Consider the following 22,948-nt stretch of genomic DNA (forward strand, 5'->3'; position numbering starts at 1 on the left):
AAACACACATTTAAAAAAAATCATTAAGACAAATCAAATTCTCCAGTTTTTCTTTCTCAACATCAGTGATGGATTCTTAATTTAGTGAATCTCACTAAATTACTCACTAATTTAGTTAATCTCACTAAATTACTCACTCACTAAATTATCTCACTCATTTATGTGTAAGCAGTATTCTGCTTACACATAAATGAGTGAGTTATATGGCTCCATGTGAGATCGATGCTTTCTGTTTTGTTTTTTTGTTTGTTTGTTTTTTGTTTTTTTTATTTGGTTTTTGAGAAAGGGTTTCTCTGTGTAGCTTTGCACCTGTCCTGGAACTTACTTGGTAGCCCATGCTGGCCTCAAAATCACAGAGATCCACCTGCCTCTGCCTCCCGAGTGCTGAGATTACAGGCGTGTGCCATCACCACACAGCATTGCTTTCTGGTTTTAATAATAGGTGTATAAATGTGTTATATCTTTGCTGCTTTTCACAAATAGACAAATAGATACAATCTAATTTCATCCACTCAGTAAACCACAAACCTTATGCTGCCATCTTGTTTTTGTTTTGATGGTTTTTTTTTTATCTGTTTGGTTTTTGTAAGTATAAATCATCAAAGGGAACTCTTTTGTTACTTCCACAAATTCACACTCTGACTAAGGCACAGAATATCATTCTAACACCTCCCCTCCTAAGAGTGTTTTTTTCACCACTCCTCAAGAGCAGGTTAAAAATGACATTAAGTGGCCAGACCAACCTCTTGAGATTTCTTGTTTTATATATACCAATTTTAGTACAATATTGCTTCTTAAAGAGCAGTAGGCCACAGCCGGACAGTGGTGGCACACACCTTTAATCCCAGCACTTGGGAGGCAGAGGCAGGTGGATCTCTGTGAGTTCAAGGCCAGCCTGGGCTACAGAGCGAGTTCCAAGACAGGCACCAAAGCTACACAGAGAAACCCTGTCTCAAACCAACCCCCGCCTCAACAAAAAAAAAGAAAGAAAGAGCAGTAGGCCAGTAGATTCATGAGACATTCACAAATAAAAATAGCCTGACCATTGGCAACAAGAGTATTTGAAAGACATTCATCTGCAATAGAGTTCCACCATGTAGGTCAACCCACTCCAGGCTTAGAGACTTCAGGTCCCTTTAGTTCTCATCTGTCAGGCAATCCTCCTCTGCTTCCTGTTGTCTCATGCTGAAATCCACAGGTTTTGTTTTGTTTGTTTGTTTGTTTGTTTGTTTGTTTGTTTGTTGGTATGGCTGAAATGTGTCCCAGTTATGCTTCTTCATCATTTGCCGCCTCATCTCTCCAAAATCTGTCCTCTGATTGGCCCAGGGTCTACTCACCCCAACTCTTCTCATGTATCTCTACAGCCTTTTCCCTAGATCCCTCAACATCTTGAATTGAACTTATCAAATACTGGGCTCTGAAACTCCTCATGCAGCACTTCTATTGAAATCTTCACCTCATTCAACATTCTGTGACTCAAACAGAAAGGCTGGAGTCAGTCCTGCCCAACTGCCTCTCTTACAGCACACACACACACACACACACACACACACACACACACACACACACACACACACACACACACACACTGAATGCCAGTACTTTTGATTCTGCCTCCCAAACAAACACTATCACTGTTCCTCAGGCTGCCCACTGATATCCTTCTGAAAGCCAACGCCATCTCCAGTTAAGATTAATCACCACCACCCAACGAGTCTCCCTGCTCTGCATCAATCCATCTGCCTGCAGTCCAGTCCATCTTTAGTATAGCAGACCAAGTGATCCTTTGAAATCTCAAATATGACATCATTACATTACCCAGACTCTTTCATGTAATATCAATCTTATTTTTTTTGCAATTTCATGATATTTTTGTTAAATAACAGAACAAAGAAAATTAAAACCAAAGACACTTTACAAAGATGTTCCTGGAAATACCAGATACAGTGGTCCTAGAAAAGCATGGAAGTTTCAGCCATTGACTGTGGATGCTTTCTGATTACATGCTTTGTCCTTTAGCTGGTGGAACTGAGGGAACTTAATACATTCCAAAGGATTTATCTCATAATCATAAAGATATCAGGTCACATCCAGAGGAAGGCAGTGAATGACTTTTTAAAAATAAAAACCAAAATAGTGAATGATCCCAATCTACAGATTTGGAACTTATAAGCCCATCTCTGTCTCTGCTAGTGTTTTCTAGAATCTGTGACTGAGATGAGAACTGTGGAGTCTGGGATCAGCCCTCTGTCCTCTTCAGCTTCCCTTGGTGTCCTACATTATTCACAAATATCAACAGGAACCCAGAAGGTAAGGAGCTTAAGTCATGGCTAATACCCTGATCACTTTCCAGAGCAGAACAAAAAAGGGGGGGGCAACAATGTGCTGTGTCTTGTATAAAAAAATAAAAGGAATAAAAAGAGGCATGCCCAAAGGTTTATAACATAAATAAATGGTTAATGTTTAAGGACAGAGAAATGTTAATCACACACTATGTTTTTTTAAATATGTACAATAACTCCCTGTCAGTTTTAAAGAATGAATATACAGAAGACAAGATCAAATGCGAGCTGAAAGGCAAAGGCAAACCATCTGGTATACCTAGTTACCATGGTGACAGCTGCAAACCCCTCCTTTTAACCCATCACGGCTTTACATTCTCTCTCGGTTCCACATGGGAGTCCACTCAATATCAGCTTATTATTGGCTGTCTCCCTAATAGAGCAGAAAGTCAGTGTGGGCCAGGATTTATCTCTACATTGCTGACTAGGGTAACCCCAGTGGCTAAAACAATTTCCAGGACATAACATATACTCACTAAATATTGATTGAATTATTAATGAAATGGACCTCTGCTTTTATCTTCAAACAAGCAGAAGCTAAAATGCTCCCTGTGCTAAAACCAGAGCATTGAGTGGAACAAAAATCAAAACTACAAACAAGAATGATAATCATTAATCACCTTCTGATGGCCACTAGAAGCACTTGTCCAGAACACTCTGTGCACCAGGGTCTTGCTTCATTGATTTTAGCTAATAGGCTTTGTAGTCTATATAACAGGCTGTCCAGAAGTACTTCCAAGGTGGTCAAATATCAACACAAATCCTTGGTCAGCCTGGGTTGGGAAGGATCCGTCCATTTGGTCCTGGAGCACACATCATCATTATGAATGTCATCATGAGCTAGTCAATGCTCTTGGTTATGAGTGGGGAAAATTCCTCCCTGGAAGAGGGAACTGAGATTAGAAACAAGAAACTTAATGTTTCCAAAGCTTTGAGCCTACTCCTTGGCTCTTCTTCATTCCATATTGAGAGAGACCAAAGAAAGCAACAGTGTAAGTCTTGATTAAATTAGAACCATGCTAGTAAGATTTAGTTAGTAGCTTTTCTAGTCCTTTACTTGTCCCTCTGGTAACACAGACTTTTCAGCACTGTGCCGTGAACACTGGAAGAAAGCTCTGCCTCTCAATTGTAAACACAGCTGCTTATTTTACTCAGCTATTATAAGAAGAATGACAGGATCCAAGAAAAGTACTACCTAATTAAAACTTCCTCTCATTTATCCCCACCTCTTCCCTCACGCAGAGCAGGAAGGCTGTTTTTAATCCTTACTATAAGAAACAAACAAACTGCCCACTTGATGTTTAGAAAGAGCGTAATATGCGTAAACATAAATAAAATGCAATGGTGTGTCCAAGTGGAGGAAGCTGTTTTTAATCAGAGTCCTGAGGACAGCAATATAAAATCCTCATCCCAGGACACATCGGATCGTGGGGAACAACTTCACTAACAAAGCAGTCTATTTGAAGTCATAAAATAATCTAAACATTGTCCTAGTGGTAGGAAGCAACCAAATAGTCTTCAAATTGTATCTGAAGACAGAATAGAGAAACTTAGACTTAGCAGTTGCTCATCAGGGGCCATAAAATGCAAAGTGACATGAAAAATTATCAATAATCTTCAAAATGAAAGAATGCTGGAGCAGTACTTTCATCCAAAGCCTTCATGCACTCATGGTCATGACTCCCATGCTGGGGCTGACAAGCCGCATACTTTCTAACACTCCATTTCTACCGACAGAACACCAGTGACACATTTTCAAATCAAAAGTGCTTTTCCTGTAGCTTATGGCGATGTCCAGTGGGCAGTACACTGGTAACTTCGGGGCTCCATTTGCAAGTTGCCTTGTACATTTTGACTCTGTGAATGTTCCATCATATCACATGAGGCTTTCAGCATTGCACGTGACCACACAGGACAACTTATTCCTGTGACGAAGGATTTCTTAAGGATCCTTAGTGATTGTGTTCTGCTCTAAGTAAACACTTAAGTCCTCTACAGACATAAGAGAACAAACAGGTTTTTGAAAACTTAATTTCTACAGAGAAAAAAAAAGTTCCATTTGGGAGAACTACCAACTCTAAGCAGTCTCATGTTTTATTTTAATTCACTTTATATGAAACTGCTGTGTTATACATTTGGAGAGTCAGAATTTTATAATGTAGCACAAGATAATCTTAAACCGTCAATGCTCCTGCCCCAGCCTCTTGAGCTGTGAGAAATACAAGCATGCGCCACTACCCCCAAGTGTATAAAATATTAAAGGCATTAAAATTAATTACTGTGATACATTTAACTAAATAAAATTCCCAATTCCTCCTCTTAGGGAATAGAATACCATCATGCATCCCCCAACACACATACTTCTAAGGGCCACTCTGGTAGGCCTGAGACTGGACAGAGATGAATACTAGATGTAATTTCACCACTGGCTTATCAATTTTAAGACTATGAAGCTTGTGGTATACTACAGGGGTTCTCAAAGTCCTCTGTGTCAACTCCTTTCCTGGCAGTAAGAGCACTGGGTTCTATGAGGCAAGCTGAACCCAGGCAAGGCCTTGACTCCATGTGACGATCCACAGGACTACAGCCTTGTTTTGTTTCAGTATTTTTAATCTTATTAAGTTTTTGTTTATTACTTATTTTCAGTTTTTATTTTGTTTTTGGAAAATAGAGACAAAGAACATGAAGTTGGGTGGGTAGAGAAGGTCTGGGAGGAGTTTGGAACTGAAAGGAATATGATCAAAATATGATATATTAAAAAAATCTGTAAAAACTCTAGCCACCCAAAACCCAGAGAAAGAAAAAAAACCGATAATGTTGATGGATACCTTGGGAGGTGTAAGACATGCACAACACCATGGGATACTTAACAAGATATAGAAAACACAGAGTCAAGGAAATGTGGAGAAGAGGAAGCCAAGAGACAGACACGAAATCACGGGAGCCAGGGGGCATGGGCTCATGGAAATGTGGAGCCAGGGGACACACATGGACATCGAGTCCAGGGAGCTGGAGAACATATTTGTACCTGTGGGACAAACATAAAATCATGGGACACACAGATATGCAAGGAAACACACAGATCCAGAGGATGTCCACAGAACAGGGGAGGCACATGGAGTCAGGAGACAAACATGGAGCTGGGAACACAGATGGAGCCAAGGGATGTGAACAGAACCACGGCCACACATGGGACCAGAGCACACGCATGGAACCTGAGAACACACATGGAACCAGGGGACACACGAGGAGCCAGAGACATACGTAGTGTCGGAGGACACAGAGGAAGACAGGGCTCATACACAGAGCTGAGGAACATGCATGAACTTCTGAGACACACATGAAAAAGGAAACACATGGAGCTGGAGGATATGCATGACACCCAGCACAAAGCAGCCTTCTTCTCATATCAGTTCTCCATACTCCTGTTTGCTAATCGCATAAACTTTGCTCTCCCCTTGAGGGTAACTGACGCTGACTAGGTTATATCTTCTCACACGGTAATCAGAAGAGATGGCAGGCCAACCAGGACCCGAAGGCCAGCCAGGACCAGCAGGCAAAGAATCTACGGGGATGTCAAGGCAAGAGTGGGAGGAGGTGGGAAAGTTGGCAGAAATGGTGGTTAATAGGAGCAATGAGAACTGGAGCTCGGTATCATGGGGAAGATGAGAACGTAGCTCTCAAAGAGCAGGGCCTTTGCCTTCTACTCACCATGCATAGTCAAGTGCCAGCACATTAAAACAGGCTCTGTATTTTCTCATCATAATCTAACAAAGCAATGCTTCCAACATAGGCATGAATATGATGTGAAACAATTATATGACTAAGAAAAAATACAGGATCCATGAAAAAAATAATCACCCCTACTGTGGTACAGGAATAAAAGTACAAGTTTGAAAACACTTGAACACTTAAGGCCCCATGTTTAGATAAGGTGCCATTCACAAGCTTGGTCTCAGTAATGACCAGGGCTGGAAAAGATACCCCCCCCCCCTTATTGCCCTTCCCAAGCTCTCGGGACAAAGTATTACTAATCCTCTATGTAGCATCCATAAGCTTTTCCATAAATTCTGAAATAATTCTTAGACCAATCAATACACTTGCAAGTAGGAAGAAATTCTACAAGATCACTAAAGAGTTAAAAATAAAGATTTCAAGGACCTGGAAGTGGAAATCAATAGTGCCCTGCCTGGTTCTGCAGGCAGAAGCAATCTTAGGCATTAATACTAAATGCTTCCAACAAAGACCCTGATGAAATGCCCCAAATCAGTCACGATTTTAAGGCCTAATACACTACAGCGTATGGAATGACTCACTCATCAGTGGTCTTTCTTCCTGCATAATGGTAAATTGCTTGCTGTAAGTCCAATTCAATCAGTGGTGCACACTCTCTACATAGCCAGCATGCTGGGTAAACTTTAATCAATAAACAAACAAAAACAGCATAAGGTACAATTGCCTCAAGTAGACTTGAAACATTTAAGGCTAATTCCAATGATGGTTATGGGACTCAGTGAGCATGCTAAGAAACAGGCTGCTTGAAGGGTCACTATTTTTCCCACTTATTGGAACAGATGTTTAGGGAAATGACAAGTACATCAGTGTGAATGGAATGCTGGCAATGGGTCAGGGTATTTTAGTCACCACTGAACACTCATGGATAAATCTTCCAGAGCGTGCAGCCAAGGAGGCAGGCAGCCTTCAAACCCAGCAAGCCATTAGGTCATGTGAAGCAAAGGCCTCAGTGAGAGAGGAGCAACAAGTACTTCACCGAGGCTGGGAAACAAGACTGTGCCAGAGTCTTCAGTCTGCCCGGGTACTTCCAATCAAGACACTGGCAAAATGTGCATGACATGACATGAAGGTGTTGCACATGATCAGCCTATGATTCACTTCACAGCCTCTTAGGCAGAATGTTGCCGAAGTATAACACCAAATCATGACTTTCAAAAGAACCACGTGGAAATCAAGATTTTAAATAAGGCTATCCTATTCCTTCATTTCTCCCTTGCCAGTGTTTTGGGATAATTCCTCAAACTTTTGTGTGCGATTGGGTCCTACATTTCAAAAATGTATTTATGCGATAGATAAAGTGGTGACCAGCTGTCAGCTCCAGCATAAGCTATTCTCAAAGCATCCGCAGGGAATCTTTTTGTGTGTTTTACAAGCAGTCTTATCTTTTGTTCAAAGCATCACATACTTCCGAGAGCCCCCAGTCTCTTGGGCATCACCTGCCCACTCCCCAGGAACTCCTACCCCACCTCAACCCACTTTCTGTCCTTCATCCTGGGTGCCTGAGCCCTTCCCTTCTGTCGGGCTCACTGGAGGTGGAATCTGCTTCCTACCAGAGAACCTCTCACCTGTTCCCAGGACCCCACCCACTCCTCCAGCTCAATGGCTTGGCCACACTGACTCTCTCCCCCTCTCTTTTCTTTCTTTAGCCTCTTCCTTCACCAGGCTTCTTCCCATCTTCACTAAAGGATTATTCAACAATGGTCTTTTCAAAGCTATTTCCTGTCTTCCGGTCCCTGCACAGCTAACACATTTCTCTCTTTGGATCCACATATTTATCTTTACATGAAATGTGTTTTACTTTCTCCTCCTACACAACCCTAGTTAAGCAACACGCCATGGACTGTGCTAGGGCCACACAACACCATCCCCCTGAGCCTTAAACAAAGGCACCTGCAGATGTGCCTCAGTTTGAAATTGCCTTTGCAAGATGAACTGTTTGAGACCAGGTGATAACTGGAACTGGGCTCTCCCTAATACAAAGTGACACAATACAACAAGAGAAGACAGAGAATCACACAGGGAGACTGTAGAGAGTGTGTGGTCCAGGAGACTGGACAAAGCAGCTGCAAACCAAGGCAGGCGGAGGACTGCTGCTGACCACGAGAAACGAAGTCTTCTCTAGAGTCATCAGAGAGAGCATGGCCTCACAGCATTGTCACAGTGACTGCTGGATAGTATACACGGTGAGAGAAGACATCTGGAAATTACCCAGTGGTCATTTTGCAACAGCCCTAGGAAAGCAATACCCAGATAAACCACTACTATGAGAACTGCTGGAATGCAGCTCAACTGTTTGGCTTTTCAAATTCACAAATTATCAACACAAAAAGACCCAGGACAACCAGAGCAAGGTGACTCCTCTGCCTTCTGGCCCATACTGAACTTGAACCCTGCATTATCAGACTTTCATGGCCAACACTGTTTTTAAAAGAATCCGTCACTGAGATTTGGAGTATCTTGTTCTCAGCTAGATCCTTCCTTCTAGGGCTCACAGGCTTCTCAGACCACAGGTATTATGTCCCTCACATCAGCTTCCTTGTTGACCATATTTGGAGTAAAGATGAAAGATCCTAGATATCAACAAAGCTTCCTAGTCTCTTGGGTTCTCTATCTATTATATCATCAACTTTAGCTCACTCCAGTTTCTGGAACCACCCCTACTTCTGATTTCCTATATTTGTGTTACCATCTAGACACCAGTTTCTCATTCTTGCTGCCTTTGATCACAGCAGCAGCCCCAGAATGAACTTGCCTGATGACCACAACATTGCCTTCCTCCCAATGGAGGTTAATCTTCAGATATCTCGCCATGCCACGCACATCAAGGCCCTCACTATCTATGGTAGCCTTAGCCACTTCCCCTCCTTCCTTTCACCTAGATAAGGACATTGTGACTCATTCTGTACCGTGTTTTGCTAGGACCTGTGGTGCATCTTCACCTCAGCACTAAATACTTGCTCACTTCCGTTCTCTGGAATTTCTTCCCCTTTGTGGGGTGCATAAACTCCTGGCAGCCATCTGGGACTCAGCTCTGCCATGAGCTTTTCCTAAAATCCTTCCAGAAATGGTTCTGGGAATGTGACCACCTGACTTCCATGTTTCTCCCCTGTGGTCCCTGCACATGACACAAACACCTAACCCAGTATGATGGGAAAATCTTGACCTCTATTGAACCAAAATTTAGTATGGATGTTGTTGGCAACAGGCAGTCATTAAATGTTAGTTACATGTTCACCCAAAACTAAAAATAGGCAACTTAGAGTTGGGGAAGTAACCCAATGACAGACTGATCGCCTAACCCTGGGGAAAAGATCATTTACAATACTCTGAGATGTCATTTGTGAACTGTGGGGTGGGCTCAATTTGCAAACCCTAACAGCATACTCTGCTGGCAAGGCTGCAGGGAACAGATCCTAAGGCAATGATACCTTCATCAGGCAGAATCTGAAATGTGCAACCAAACCACCCAGGCACATTTTATCTTTAACCTAGGATTTCTAGTTCTTGGAAAATCTTCCAATGCATCTCTCAGTGAAGGTTTTTGACAGACTAGATCACATCATGGTAGAGAGCTGCACCACAAGAACACTAGTATAAATGTGGACATTTTGGTGCCAGAGTTTACTCTGTTATGCCAAAGTGTACATACACCACTTTTTATGAAAGATCATTAACTTTGATTATGTCTATATGTGTATGCACCTTTGTTTGAGGTATGAAAGAACAATAAACCATGAAATATAAGTAAGGCTTTATGTAAATGTAGAGCAGGAACCCAAAGATAGATTTCTATGAACAACTCTCCATCAATTTTATTTTAATTTTCTAAAAATCAAAAGCAAAATTTAAGAACTAAAATAAACCGAGTTTGGGTTGTTGGCATAACTATAAAAAATGAGATGGCTTTCCAGGACTTTACAGTGGTAATTTTGCTTTAATTCTTCAGTGGACTACATGCCCTGAAGACCAAAGAAAAGAAGAAAAAATTATCTTGAAGGGTTTTCAATTACTCCCAGCAAGTAGGGGTTGTGTAGAGCTGCTACTGAGGAAATGTTGGAGTGGTGGGGCATGTACTGTAATGATGGAGTGGGAGGATGTGCACTGTAATGATGGAGTGGGAGGACATGCACTGTGATGATGGAGTGGGAGGACATGCACTGTGATGATGGAGTGGGAGGACATGCACTGTAATGATGGAGTGGGACGTGCACTGTAATGATGGAGTTGGAGGACATGCACTGTAATGATGGGGTAGGAGGACATGCACTGTGACGATGGAGTGGGAGGACATGCACTGTGATGATGGAGTGGGAGGACGTGCACTGTGATGATGGAGTGGGAGGACATGCACTGTAATGATGAAGTGGGAGGACATGCACTGTAATGATGGAGTGGGAGGACATGCACTGTAATGATGGAGTGGGAGGACATGCACTGTAATGATGAGTGGGAGGACATGCACTGTGATGATGGAGTGGGAGGACATGCACTGTAATGATGGAGTGGGACGTGCACTGTAATGATGAAGTGGGAGGACATGCACTGTAATGATGGAATGGGAGGACATGCACTGTAATGATGAAGTGGGAGGACATGCACTGTGATGATGGAGTGGGAGGACATGCACTGTAATGATGGAGTGGGAGGACATGCACTGTGATGATGGAGTGGGAGGACATGCACTGTAATGAAGAGTGATGGGTCATGTACTGATGGAGTAGGGGGGCATGCACTATGTGAAAGGAAAAGAAATGAGTGTTTCCCTTCAGAGGCACAAAGATCTGTTCACAGGAGAAAGAAACAGAGGGTAAGGTGGCAGAAGTTATGGCCCTGGAGCCTAGAGATGACCTAGACATAGCAGGAGTTCATAGGGTTTATTTTCATACGTGTTTTCCTTAGTGCTGTTCACTAAAGAGCCCTAACTGCTAGTGCTCCAAGCAGCCAGGAAGCACCATTCCCAGAGTGATATGAGGAAGTAGGTAAGAGAATAGCATCATCTTTGATCCAAGAGACTGAAAGTTATCACTGACTTCAGGACCCAACTTCAAGATGCTCTCCTCTGCAGAAAGGGCATCGTTCTAACATCCACAGGGTCAAAAAAGTAGCAAAGAATTAAAATCTATCAATTATATTAAAATTCACATATTGATATCAAGATGATCAATAGAGAAAGGAAAACATAACTTATCAGATCCCTAGAATGACAAACAGATGAACAGGTAGATGTCAGGAAACCCATTAACTGGAGTAAAAACAAAACAGGACAAAAGCTGGCCATGGTCGGGGAGCTCAGCTTAGGTTTCCTCTCCTAGCTGCACTGCAGGGGTGTTCAGAGAGCAGGCAAAGGAAAGTTGGTTCATATGGAACTGTTCTAAGTATGAAATGAAGAAAAGATGATAAAATAAGAACAGCTCAGGCCTGCTCCCATTAGCCAGTGGCTGTAAATAACTTCCCACTGCCCACTGGACACTCTGCCTCACAGTGAGAGTCCACAGAAGTCAAAAGGATGTGAGTGGAGATCTCATGTCAACCTGGGAATTACGGGTTATAATGGACACAGGAAAACTCGAATGATACAATCAGGATTCAGTAAGCAGATGCCACACCAGGTGAGTGATTCTATTTCTTTAAAAGATGTTTTCTTCATGAGAAATAAAAAAGTGTAGTAAAAGATTTAAAGACATTCAAGAATTACCCAACAAAGCTGTACTGTTTGGATTTCAGGTAGATCCTTGTTTGACCCTATAGAATTCACACCCTCAAGAGACCATGCCCTTCATGGTGTTAGGAAAAAATTTATTTGGGAGCTTTTCCATGTCTGATAGAACAATAATATCATGAAGTTCTTTTCATTAACAGCTACAGACTGAAATATCATAGATAGAATTATATGATATCCTGAATTTGGATAAACATAATTTGGTAAATCTGGGACAAATCAGGGGTAGGTATTTAAATGAGAAAGAAATAGAATGTAAATTGATAAATCTGGGACTTAGATTGTTTATATTTCATATCGACATAAGAAGCCTGTGATACAAAGCTTCGACCCTAAAGAAAAGCTGTTGAAATGAGTTAATAAAATTCAATGTCTGATTTGGGCTGATAATAGATGCATGCTGAGGACAGAGGCATAGTTATTATTGTGTTTTGTTTTCCTCACTGTGGATTGTTCAGGTGTCCAGGCCGTAAAGATCTTACATCACTTTGGTAGAGAAGCGAAGGGTGAATGTGCCTATCAACAAAGAACTACTACACAGAGAAGACACTTCAGACAATAATGGATTCTACCGCATTGTGCTGCTAGATGAGGACCGCAGGGCTTGTCATGGTAAGACCCTGGCTTCTTCAGGAAATGCCTAGAAAAAAAAAATTTTTTTTTCCTATCTTACTCTTGTTTACTGCAGTGCTGATGCCATGGTTTCAGCCTCTGAGTTGAATGTCTGGGAGCCCAACAGCACCTGTTAAATGATGATGGGACAATAACACAGTTTCTATCCATAGCAATCCCATCTGGGATCCATCATGAGCAAGTACTACTTCTAGACCTGAGATTCTTATGGGGAAGAATCTTTATTCTTGTCTTCATTTAAACAATTACCAGGTGAAGTCACAGAACAAAAAGGAACAACCATCTTCTATTATCTTGCACTAAACATGGGATTTGCATTTACATTGTGGTCTTACTTCTTTCACTTTATGTCTTATAGCCTTATTCCTTACCTTTGTAGGAGAAAACAGGATGCTCAGCTCTCTGGCACTGGGCGGGTTCCTGGAACTCAGGGCGGCGAGTCTCCACACTCCCAGGCTTGAGAACAGCCATGCAAGGATGCAGGCTCCCTTCATGGTGGGCAAGGGGTCTCTGACTCTGGGAACGTGTCTTCTACAAAGCTCACCTTCTCCTCATGGGTGAAAAGTACCTACAACACACAAAAGAATGGTCCTGTGAACATCAGCTCATGTTTTATTTCCTGGTGGATAGCGTGCTGTAAAAGTCCTATTCACTAACTTCTAAGTTTGTAATGTGTGAAGACAAGGGATGTTAGAGAATACAAACAGCTTATATTTGATAGTAAATTATGCTTCAGAGTCTCTCTCTGTGTGTGTGTGTGTGTGTGTGTGTGTGTGTGTGTGTGTGTGTGTGTGGTGAGTGTGTGTGTATGCATGTAAGGCTGTGTGTGTGTAAGGGTGTGAGTGTATATGGGTGAGTGTATGTGTATAGCATAGACATGTGTGTATTGGTCTGCTATATATGGATGTGTATGCACATGTGTAGTACAGATTGTGTGTATATTGGTATGGATGTGTAGAGATGTATGTATGGGTATGGATATGTATATATTGATGGGTTTACTGGTGTATGTATGGGTGTGTGTGGTGAGTGGGTATATGTGCACAGTATCAATATGTGTGTATTGGTGTGTTGTGTGTGTATATGTATGTTTCTGTGTTTATAGTATAGCTTTTGTTTATGGGTATGGATGTGGATGTATATTAGTGTGTATGTTTTTCAGTGTGTGTATGTATTAATGTATGTGTATGGCTGTGCATATGCATTTATGTATGGCTATGTGGATGTGTGTGTATTTGTATATATTTGTGGGGTGTCTGTATGTGATGTATGTGTATGTCTATGTATGTGTACAGTATAGATTGTGAATATATGAGTAAGGAAATGTGTGTGGTGTGTGCATATGGGTGTGTGTACATATTATAGATTGTACATGTATGGGTGCGGATGTGTGTGTATGGGTGCATGTGAATAAATGAACTAAATCTGAGACAATCCAAGTTTAAGCTCTCCTCGATCACACCCCTCTTAGGTAACAGTGATTAATCGTCGTGATCATTGTTAGGGCTTTCCTTGTAAGTCTGTCTTGGCCTGCTTGTGCAAACAGAGTTGACATGCAGTAACTCCATCACTCTTTATGATCCATAAGACCCTATTTAATAAGGCTACAGCCTTTGCCTTCTACCAACAATCTGATTAGCGTTATGGCTCACAATTCTTGTCAATCATTCTAATGACAGTAGAAATTTATGGATGATCTATCTGCAAAACCAGTGACCAAGTGTGAATCAAACAGAACATAAATTGAGCAATACCAGGTGGAAAGAAGGATGAGGCTAGAAACAGAGACACTTTCAAGACTATGAACTAAACATACTCTACACTAAGGCAAGCTTGTACAAAGAGCTATAGCCCAAGCTCTTAACTTTAAAAGGAGTCAGAATGCCTTGGGAGTGAAGGGACGGTGCCCCTGCCATTTAGAGGGTTCAAGGGTATCTCACAGAGGAGTCATATTTGAATTCAATGTTGAAGGATAAAGAGGATTTCAAAAGTCATTCCACACAAGGGAAGAGGATGAGAAAGTATATTGAGGAGTGGGTAAACAGGCAAGAGGTAGCAGTAGACATCTGTTCTAGAATGCTTTACTGTACTTGGTACAGACACCAGGTAATACAAAGAGAGCAGAGGAAGAGCTTGGAGTATAGGTTATGGTATGGAAAGTAAATAGTAGTAAGGTGTGAGGTCTTAATTGTGAGGCCGCAAACTACTGTAGTTTATTTACACTAGAAGAAATATATAACAAATAGGAAAAATAAAGGTAATTGCAAAGAGAATAACAGAGGGGTGAACAAACTGACTTCAAGTTATCACAACTGTTCAGAAAAATAAAAGAAACTGTGGCTTTAGGCTTTGTCCATCATGGGCAAAAAGCAGAGACAAAGGGTAGCTAATGAATATGGTTGGTCAGCATGATCACGGAGTCGAACTTACACCCCTACCCCACCAGGACGGGGCCCTCCACCCTGTGAGTCTTGGCTGCTCTGTAGTGGCACTGCTCAGCAGAAGTCACAACTTCTAATTACCAAGCCAGGCCCTACAGCATGAGGACCACTTCCTACCATCCAAAACGCATTCCTCAGAGAATCGAGGAAGCAGATCAGAAGTCCAATTCGCCACACCTGTCTCAGGAGAGAGACGAGTTAGGTGGTATGGGGGCTAGAACCCATAAAACCCAGCTTTCCAGCCACAATTGCTGTGACAAAACCTGAAACAAGCTGAGAGCCTTTAGCACATGTCAGAAGCACAGAATTATCACCCAGCTGAGCCCTTCTCAAATCCCTGAACACCAATATGTGAAATATGTTAAAAATGGCTATTGTTCTTATCTATTGGATTTTGGAAACAGAGACAAATTGACTCAAAGTGATATAAATGACTATCAGGATGTGACTACTATTCATTTAAATAGGATCCACTGAAGGCCTGGATGAAACTATATCTATGAAACTGTGATATTTGATACTGTACATGCCAGGATTACGGTGCTGAATGAATAATTTGGAAAATCCTATCAACTCCAGACCAGGTGATGAGGAAATTAATCAGAAGTAGCATACCCAGCCTGGAAAAGTTGAAATGATAAGTGGGGTTGATCTTCATTTAGAGGAGGCACATGTTAGACAAGGAGGAGGCCATGCTAGATGGATAGATGACTGGATTCTGCCCAAAGACAATCAGCAGGCAACAAGTGGGGGTTTCCACAGAAAAGGAGACAGAAGCCCCATGTGAAGAAACAAAGAAATCAGCAGACTGAGAGAAGTAGAACAAAGTGCAGCTACCTCTTATGCTAGGTGGCCAAAGAAAATGCAATAAAATAAGAATGAACACCGAAAGACTCTGGATTTTTAGATCTGAGGAAGCAATTTGGCAAACAAGCACATGCTGACATGTAGTGGGCAATGCACTGGGAGGGGCATTTAAGAGTGATTAAGGCTGGTTTCATGGGGGGAATTGTTGACACGGAGAGTGAGCTGCTAGCAAGGCCCGCCTCTTCATCCCCCTCTGCACTCTCGCCCCCATCCTTCCATGCACACGACCTTGCCATGTTATGCACCCCACAGTAGACGATGCAGCAGAGGGACGTTCATCCACCCCCCCCCCCTTGATTTCAGACTTCCATTCTGTGGCACTAAGAACACTAATTTCTTTTCTTGGAGAAATCACCCAGTTTCTGAGATTATTTTACAGTGAAGGGGAAAAAGGAGAGTACATCACAGATAATTAAAAACAGTCCATTTTCTGAGAAGGTTGAGTGGAGATTATAGATTTAAGAGGGAAAAGGTGAAGGCGGCCCCTGCCTGCCACTCTAGCACTTAGAAATCTTGGCTGGAGGATTATGAGGTCAAAGCTGGCATGGGCTGCATAGTGAAATACTGTCAAAAAGGATAAATAAGTGAAAGAAGGCAGAAAAAATATCAAATGAGAGAAGACTCAGAAACACTTGAAATGGAAAGGTATTAGAATAAAAAGAAATTGGTTATTAAAGGGAGGAAAGTTTTCATGTTTAAGAAGCAGTGGGTATTTCTATATTAAATACATACATATTGTATCAAAAGATTTAGACATAGAAGAATACATCAAGTGGGTAGTATAACCAATGTAACAGTTCCCAAATTTGTGGTCAAATAAAGAGTTATCTCTGTGGGCCAAAGAAGTGATGATGAGAACTTCAAGCAGCAGGAAATATAAAGGAGATGACCTGGTATTGATAAAAGTTAACTAGATAGGAGTGTGTCTCATTTACTCATTGCTTACTGAATGCCAACCACACACATTGCACCGTGAACGTATGAACACATAGAGGAGCCAAGCAACATAGCGTGGAAGAGGCAAGCCTTAGAGCATCAGAAATGCCAATGAGGGCCCTGATATGAGGACACAGAGCAATGAGATCCACTGAGACTAAGAATCCCAGAGCAGATAAAAGGTTAGGGTCCCCCGTAATGGAAAAGATTCTAGATGTTCTCACTGAATACAATCCTTAGATAGAGTAGAGAAGCAAATGAAGGGACTACAAACCAAAGCAGTGGGGAAAGAAGAGGTAAAGAGAAATGTAGGGGCCTAGAGACGGAACGGGAAGGAAAACAGGGAGCCAGAAGCACAGCTGTCCCGCAGCTGCGGATCCCTCAAACACAGAACATCGTAATAGATTTGGGCCCATAGCTGCTAAGGTTTCCCAAGTTAAAATATTAAAAGTTTTAATTAATGTTTTTCCCATTAGAGGACAGAGCAGAACCGCCCTGTGAAACCGCTCATCTTCACTTTTCCTCCTGGCATGAGACTAAAGCCATAAAATGTCATCACCGAGTGGATCTCACAATAGACGTGACTGCACAGGTATTCCCTGGGAATCTGCTGGCCACACAGACCAGGGAAGTAGGTAGACTAACTGAAGATCTTCACCACTCAAAAGCCAACCCCCAAGTCACACACATCCAGCTCTGTAGCAGACCACTCGCTGTGCCCCCTCCCTGTCTGCCCTGTCTCTAGCATGGCACACAGATCTTCTCCTCCAACCTTCCCTTCCCCCATTCATCCCTTGATTCCAGCCTCCATCTCCAGTAGGCATTCCCTGGGCACCCTCTGCTTACCCAGGCCAGAAAAGCAGGTAAGATAACCACAGATATTTACCTCTTTCTCCCTTCCGCCAAATCCAACCCCTCAGATTCATGTGCAGCTCCGTAGCAGAATACATGCTTTGGCATTTCCACCCTCTCTGCCCCCATCTCCAGGGGACCACATAGATCTTCTTCTTTAACGCTTTTCCCCACTCATCCCTTTGTCTCAGACCCCAATTCCAGCAGGCTTTCCATGGGAAACCTCTAGCTAACCCTGCCAGAAAAGCAAATAGGCCCATGAAATAGGTAGGTGAGTTTCAGATCTTCACTCTCCCTCAGTACCTCCATATCCAATCCCTTAGTGCCTTCACCAGCACTGTAGCAAACTATATGATGTGGCCTCTCCTCTCTCTCTGACCCCATATCCAGGGGACTAAGGAGATCCTGGTGGAACACCCTGCTTCCTTCCATCCTGTGAACCCTCTTCTAGCCCATTCCCATTCTTATATATCAGCTCCCAATATGCAGAAAAACATTGTGCCCAGAACCCCCAGGACACACACCTAGCAGAATCCCAGAAGCTTTCCATGCCAGGTAACACACAACCACCATATCTTCCTAAGAACCAGAGTGGACAATAGAAACCAAGGAACAAAACATCCACTCGACAAAGAAAAGAGCAGATATCAGCAAATAGAAATACAATCATCCCAAACTCAGACACCTAGACAGCAGTGTGTAAGCACGACCCATAATATCCAGGACAAAGGGTCCCCACCAGAGCCCATCAACCCATCTACAATAGGCTCTTAGAAAGACAGCAGAGCTGAAGCACAAGACAGGGACCTTAAAACAGCCCTTATGAACATGATAGAGGTCCTTCAGTGGGACATGAATTAATTCGTTAAAGAAATATTTGAAAACACAAACAAAACGTGGAAGGAAATGAATAAAATAGTTCAAAATCTGCAAGTAGGAATGAGTCAATAAAGAAAACCAAATTGAGAGAAATCTGGCAATGAAAAATCTAGAAACTTGAACAGGAAGCTCAGAGGCAAACCTCACCAGTGGACTACAAGAGATGGAAGAGGGAACCTCGGGCATTGAAGACAAGATAGAAGAAATGGATATACCACTCAGAGAAAAATTTAAATCTGAAAAACTCCAGGCAAAAAGCTTACAGAAAATCCTGGACACTATGAAAAGACCAAATGTATGAATAGTAGAAATAGAGGAAGTGGAAAAAAACCAGGTCAAAGGCAAACAAAATATTTTCAACAAAACCATCAAAGAAAATTTCCTTAAACTAAAAGAGATACTTGTCAAGGTACAAGAAGCACACAGAACACAAAATATTCAGGACCAGAAAGGGAAATTCTAATGGCAGATAATAATCAAAACACTAAACATACAGACAAAAAGAATATTAAAATCTCCAATAGAAAAAGACCAAGTAACATATGAAGGCAGACCTATTAGAATAACACCTGACTTCTCAAAGGAGACTCTAAACACCAGAAGGTCCTGTACAGAGTTCTACAAATGCTGAGACCACAGATGCCAGCCCAGACTACTATAACCAGAAAAACTTTCAATCACAATGGATAAAAGACATTCCAAGACAAAACTAAATTTAAACATTATGTATCTACATCTTCAGCCCTACAGAACATACTAGAAGAAAACTTTGACTTCAACCTGAAGAGATGTTAAAATGCAGCCATTTTAATACCTAACAAAATATACATCAAACCAAAACTAATCAGCAGACATACAGAAGGACACTACACACTCATCAATGGAAAAATCCACCAGAAGACATTGTAATTCTTAACATCTATGCACCAAGCATAAGGGCACCAAATTCATAAAAGGAATGCTATTATCCTTTAAATCACATACTGACCCTCAAACACTGATAGTGGGAGACTTGAATACCCTACTCTTGCCAATAGACAGGTCATTCAAGCAAAAACTAAATACAGAAAAGCTAGAGCTAACATGTTACAAATCAAATGGATCTAACAGGTGTCTACAGAACATTTCACCCGAACATCTCATCAGCACCATATTGAACTTTCTTCAAAACTGACCAACTGCACACTGATAGATGTGTGACATCCAAAATATATAAATAACTAAAAAAACATCAGGAAAAAAATAACCCAATTTTAGAATGTGGTACATATCTAAAGAGTGAATCCTCAAAAGAGGAAACTCAGTGTCTGAGAAGTATTTAAAGAAATGTTCATTCTAAGTCATCAGTGAAATACAAATGAAAACTACTTAAAGATTTCATCTTATATGGATCCAAAGGGCCAAGATCAATAAAACAAGTGACAGCTCATGAAGGCAAGAATGTAGACTTAGGGAAACACTCACCCATTGCTAGAGGGAGTACAAATTCATACAACTGTTGTTGAAATCAGAGCATCAGTTCCTCAGAAAGATAGGAATCAATCTTCCTCAAGATCCACTTATACCACTTTTGGGCATATACCCAAAGGATGTGTCATCCTACTTCAGAGACACTTGCTCAACTGTGTTCATTGTTGCTGTATCCATAATAGCCAGAAACTGGAAACAGCCTAGATCTCTGTAAGTGGATGAATGGGTAAAGAAAATGTGGTACATTTATACAATGAAATATTACTCCACCTTCAGAAAATAAAATCATGAAATTCACAAGTAAATGGATGGAAATAGGAAAAGTCGTTCTAAGTGAGATAACCCAGATCCAGAAAGAAAAATATGGTATGTATTTGTTTATATATGTACATTAGCTGTTTATGACACTGATAAGCAAGCTACAATCTGTAGAACCACAGAGGGTAGATATATAGTAAGGGATTAGGGGAAAGGATACCCTCCCTAGGAAAAGGAAATAGATAGTGATAGATAAATGAAAGGTATGGACTGGAAGGGGAGGATCAAAAGGGGAGGTGTGGGAAGAGGGAACAAGGGAGAAAATACAGAGAGGGACAGCTAAAATTAAGGGCCATTTGAGAGGGAATAGGAAAACCTAATGAAGTAGAAGCTTCCTAAATTATATACATGTATGAAGGCGATCTAAACAACATTGCCAAATGACAGGAAGACCTGGCCCCAATTAGACATATCTCATCACAAAAGGAAGTTTCAGCACTGAGAATAGGTTACATCTAGTCGAGTTTTTACCCACACGGGTCCCAGGGAACTCCCAAAGAGCCCAGGCTATTGTCGTCATGGCTACAGTTGCTCCCAATAAATTGAGAGCAAAATTTTATTTCTGAAAATAACATCTACACAGCTCAGTGAACATGGAGAAATTGAGCTGGTACCTGCCTAGAGCTTTCACCCCTACTGATGAGTATACTCGCTACCAGGATATATTCTACTCACTACCAAAGGAGAAACATAAATGCCAACCCATCTACACACCCTTCTAACAACGGTCTCCTGCCAGCAAGACGCACTAGTGCAATGGGGGAACAAAGCTTATGGGAGTAATCAATCAATATTTTATTTGATTTAAGGCCTTTTCCATGAGATGAAATCCATACCCAACTCTGCTTAGGTAATCAAGAACCTGAGACTGGATAGGATAGGAACCTGTGGTAAAATCAAATAATCCTGCTGTACAAAAAGAATATGGAAATGAAATGATTCCTAATGACCTTCCACTGTACTCATAGATCAGAATCTTTCTTAGCCAACATCAGAGATGCTTCCTCCAGCATTAGCAGGGGACAGACACAGAGACCTATGGCCAGAGGATCTGCAGAGAGTGAGAGACCTTGGAACACTCAGCCCTAGATGGGATCTCCCTATCAAATCCCTCCCCTCTGAGTTCAGGGAACCCTGACAAAGAGGAGGCAGAAAGAGTGTAAGAAGCCTGGCACACGCCTTTCATCCCAGCACTCAGGAGGCAGAGCCAGGCGGATCTTTGTGAGTTTGAGGCCAGCCTGGTCTGTAGAGCATCCAGGAAAGGTGCAAAGCTACACAGAGAAACCCTGTCTTTAAAAAAAAAGAGTGTAAGAGCCAGATGAGATGAAGAACACCAAAGAAACAAGATCCTCTAAATCAAAAAGGATCAGTACACGTGGGAACGCACAGAAACTGAGGCAGGGTGCACAGGGCCTGCACGAGTCTTCACCAGACAGAGTCCTAACGCTAACAGAAGTAAACACATGCCCCCAGACTAACCCAGCAGCTATCTCCAATATCTCCAATTTGATAGCCACTTGCAAATGAAAAACTTCATTTTCTCCAAGGGAGTCTCACTAGGAAAACAAACTATGCTGAAGGGTAGACAGCATGCCCAACAGAAGATGGCCAATAGAACTCAAAGGCATCTTGGAAAGTTCCTTGTGTCACAATGTGGTCTTGGGGATTTTCTTTTTTAAAAAATTTTCACTTTTACTTTATTTTTTACCCTACATATTTGGGGTATATATATATATAGTGGCTTCTGGCTTTGTGGTTTTTTTTTTTTTTTTTTTAAGATTCCTGCATATGCAAAGGAATAGGTCTGAGCATCTGCATCTATTTATTCTGCCTTTTCTTGGGCTCTTTGTTTGTTTTGTCCTATCCTGGTTTTCTTGTTTTTGATTTTTTTCTATCTTACTGTATTTTACTATCATATCATCCCTTAGAAGCCTGCTTGTTTTCTAACCAGAGGCAGAAAGGAGGTGGCGCTTTGGATGAGAGGTGAGGTGGGGAGGAACTGGGAGTTGGGGAGGAAGGGAACCATAATCAGAATATAAGATGTGGAGAAAAATCTATTTTAAGTAAATGAATAAATAAACATGATTTAGACATAGCTTGGTTCTGTTAAGACTAATGATGTTTGGAGCATCCATATTGGCTGCTCTGCAATGGCCACAAGGAGCTATCACAGCTCTGTTTAAAAACAAGGCCAACCTAGCAATAAGATAAAAAGAAAAGGAGATGCAAGTGTTAACAAACTTCAGTATATTCTAACGCCATGATAGGTACAATGTCAGCATTTAGATCCATGCCTGCCACCCAAAACAGTGACCTCTCACAGAACACTCTCCCCAAGGTATTGCCCTATTTTTATCTCCAAGATGGAGCTCAACTCCATGAGATGCTAAGGCTACAGCTGGTCAGTTTGCTAGGTCTAAGCCAAAAGAGAATACAGTCAACTGTTAGGTCTGTCAACTGCCTGTTACTGTGACAAAATATCTGAGATACTCCTCATAAAAGGAATGCATATGTTGGCTCATGTTTTCAGTGGTTACAAGTCCAGTCACTTGGCTCTGCTACTTTCAGTCTGTGACAGCAGGATACCTTATAGTATGAGCTGCTAATGGAGGGGACCTCTGACTCCATGACAGCCAAGACGAGGCTTTCAAGAAACCAGGAACAAAAGTCCCGTGTGAGGATATACACCAGCATTT

General features: G+C 41.7%; 1 protein-coding gene across 1 annotated transcript in view; it reads right to left on the reverse strand.

Annotated features, from left to right (window-relative positions):
- Positions 1 to 22,948, reverse strand: part of Sema5a (semaphorin 5A) — a 466,375-nt gene that overhangs the window by 280,293 nt on the left and 163,134 nt on the right. Inside the window, 2 exon segments of the mRNA XM_037209370.1 lie at positions 12,861 to 12,926; positions 12,929 to 13,057. Of these exon segments, the coding sequence (XP_037065265.1) occupies positions 12,861 to 12,926; positions 12,929 to 12,983 (121 nt within the window). The 5' untranslated portion in view covers positions 12,984 to 13,057.

This window comes from Peromyscus leucopus, chromosome 11 (genome assembly GCF_004664715.2).
Source record: "Peromyscus leucopus breed LL Stock chromosome 11, UCI_PerLeu_2.1, whole genome shotgun sequence".
Classification (NCBI taxonomy): Eukaryota; Metazoa; Chordata; class Mammalia; order Rodentia; family Cricetidae; genus Peromyscus; species Peromyscus leucopus.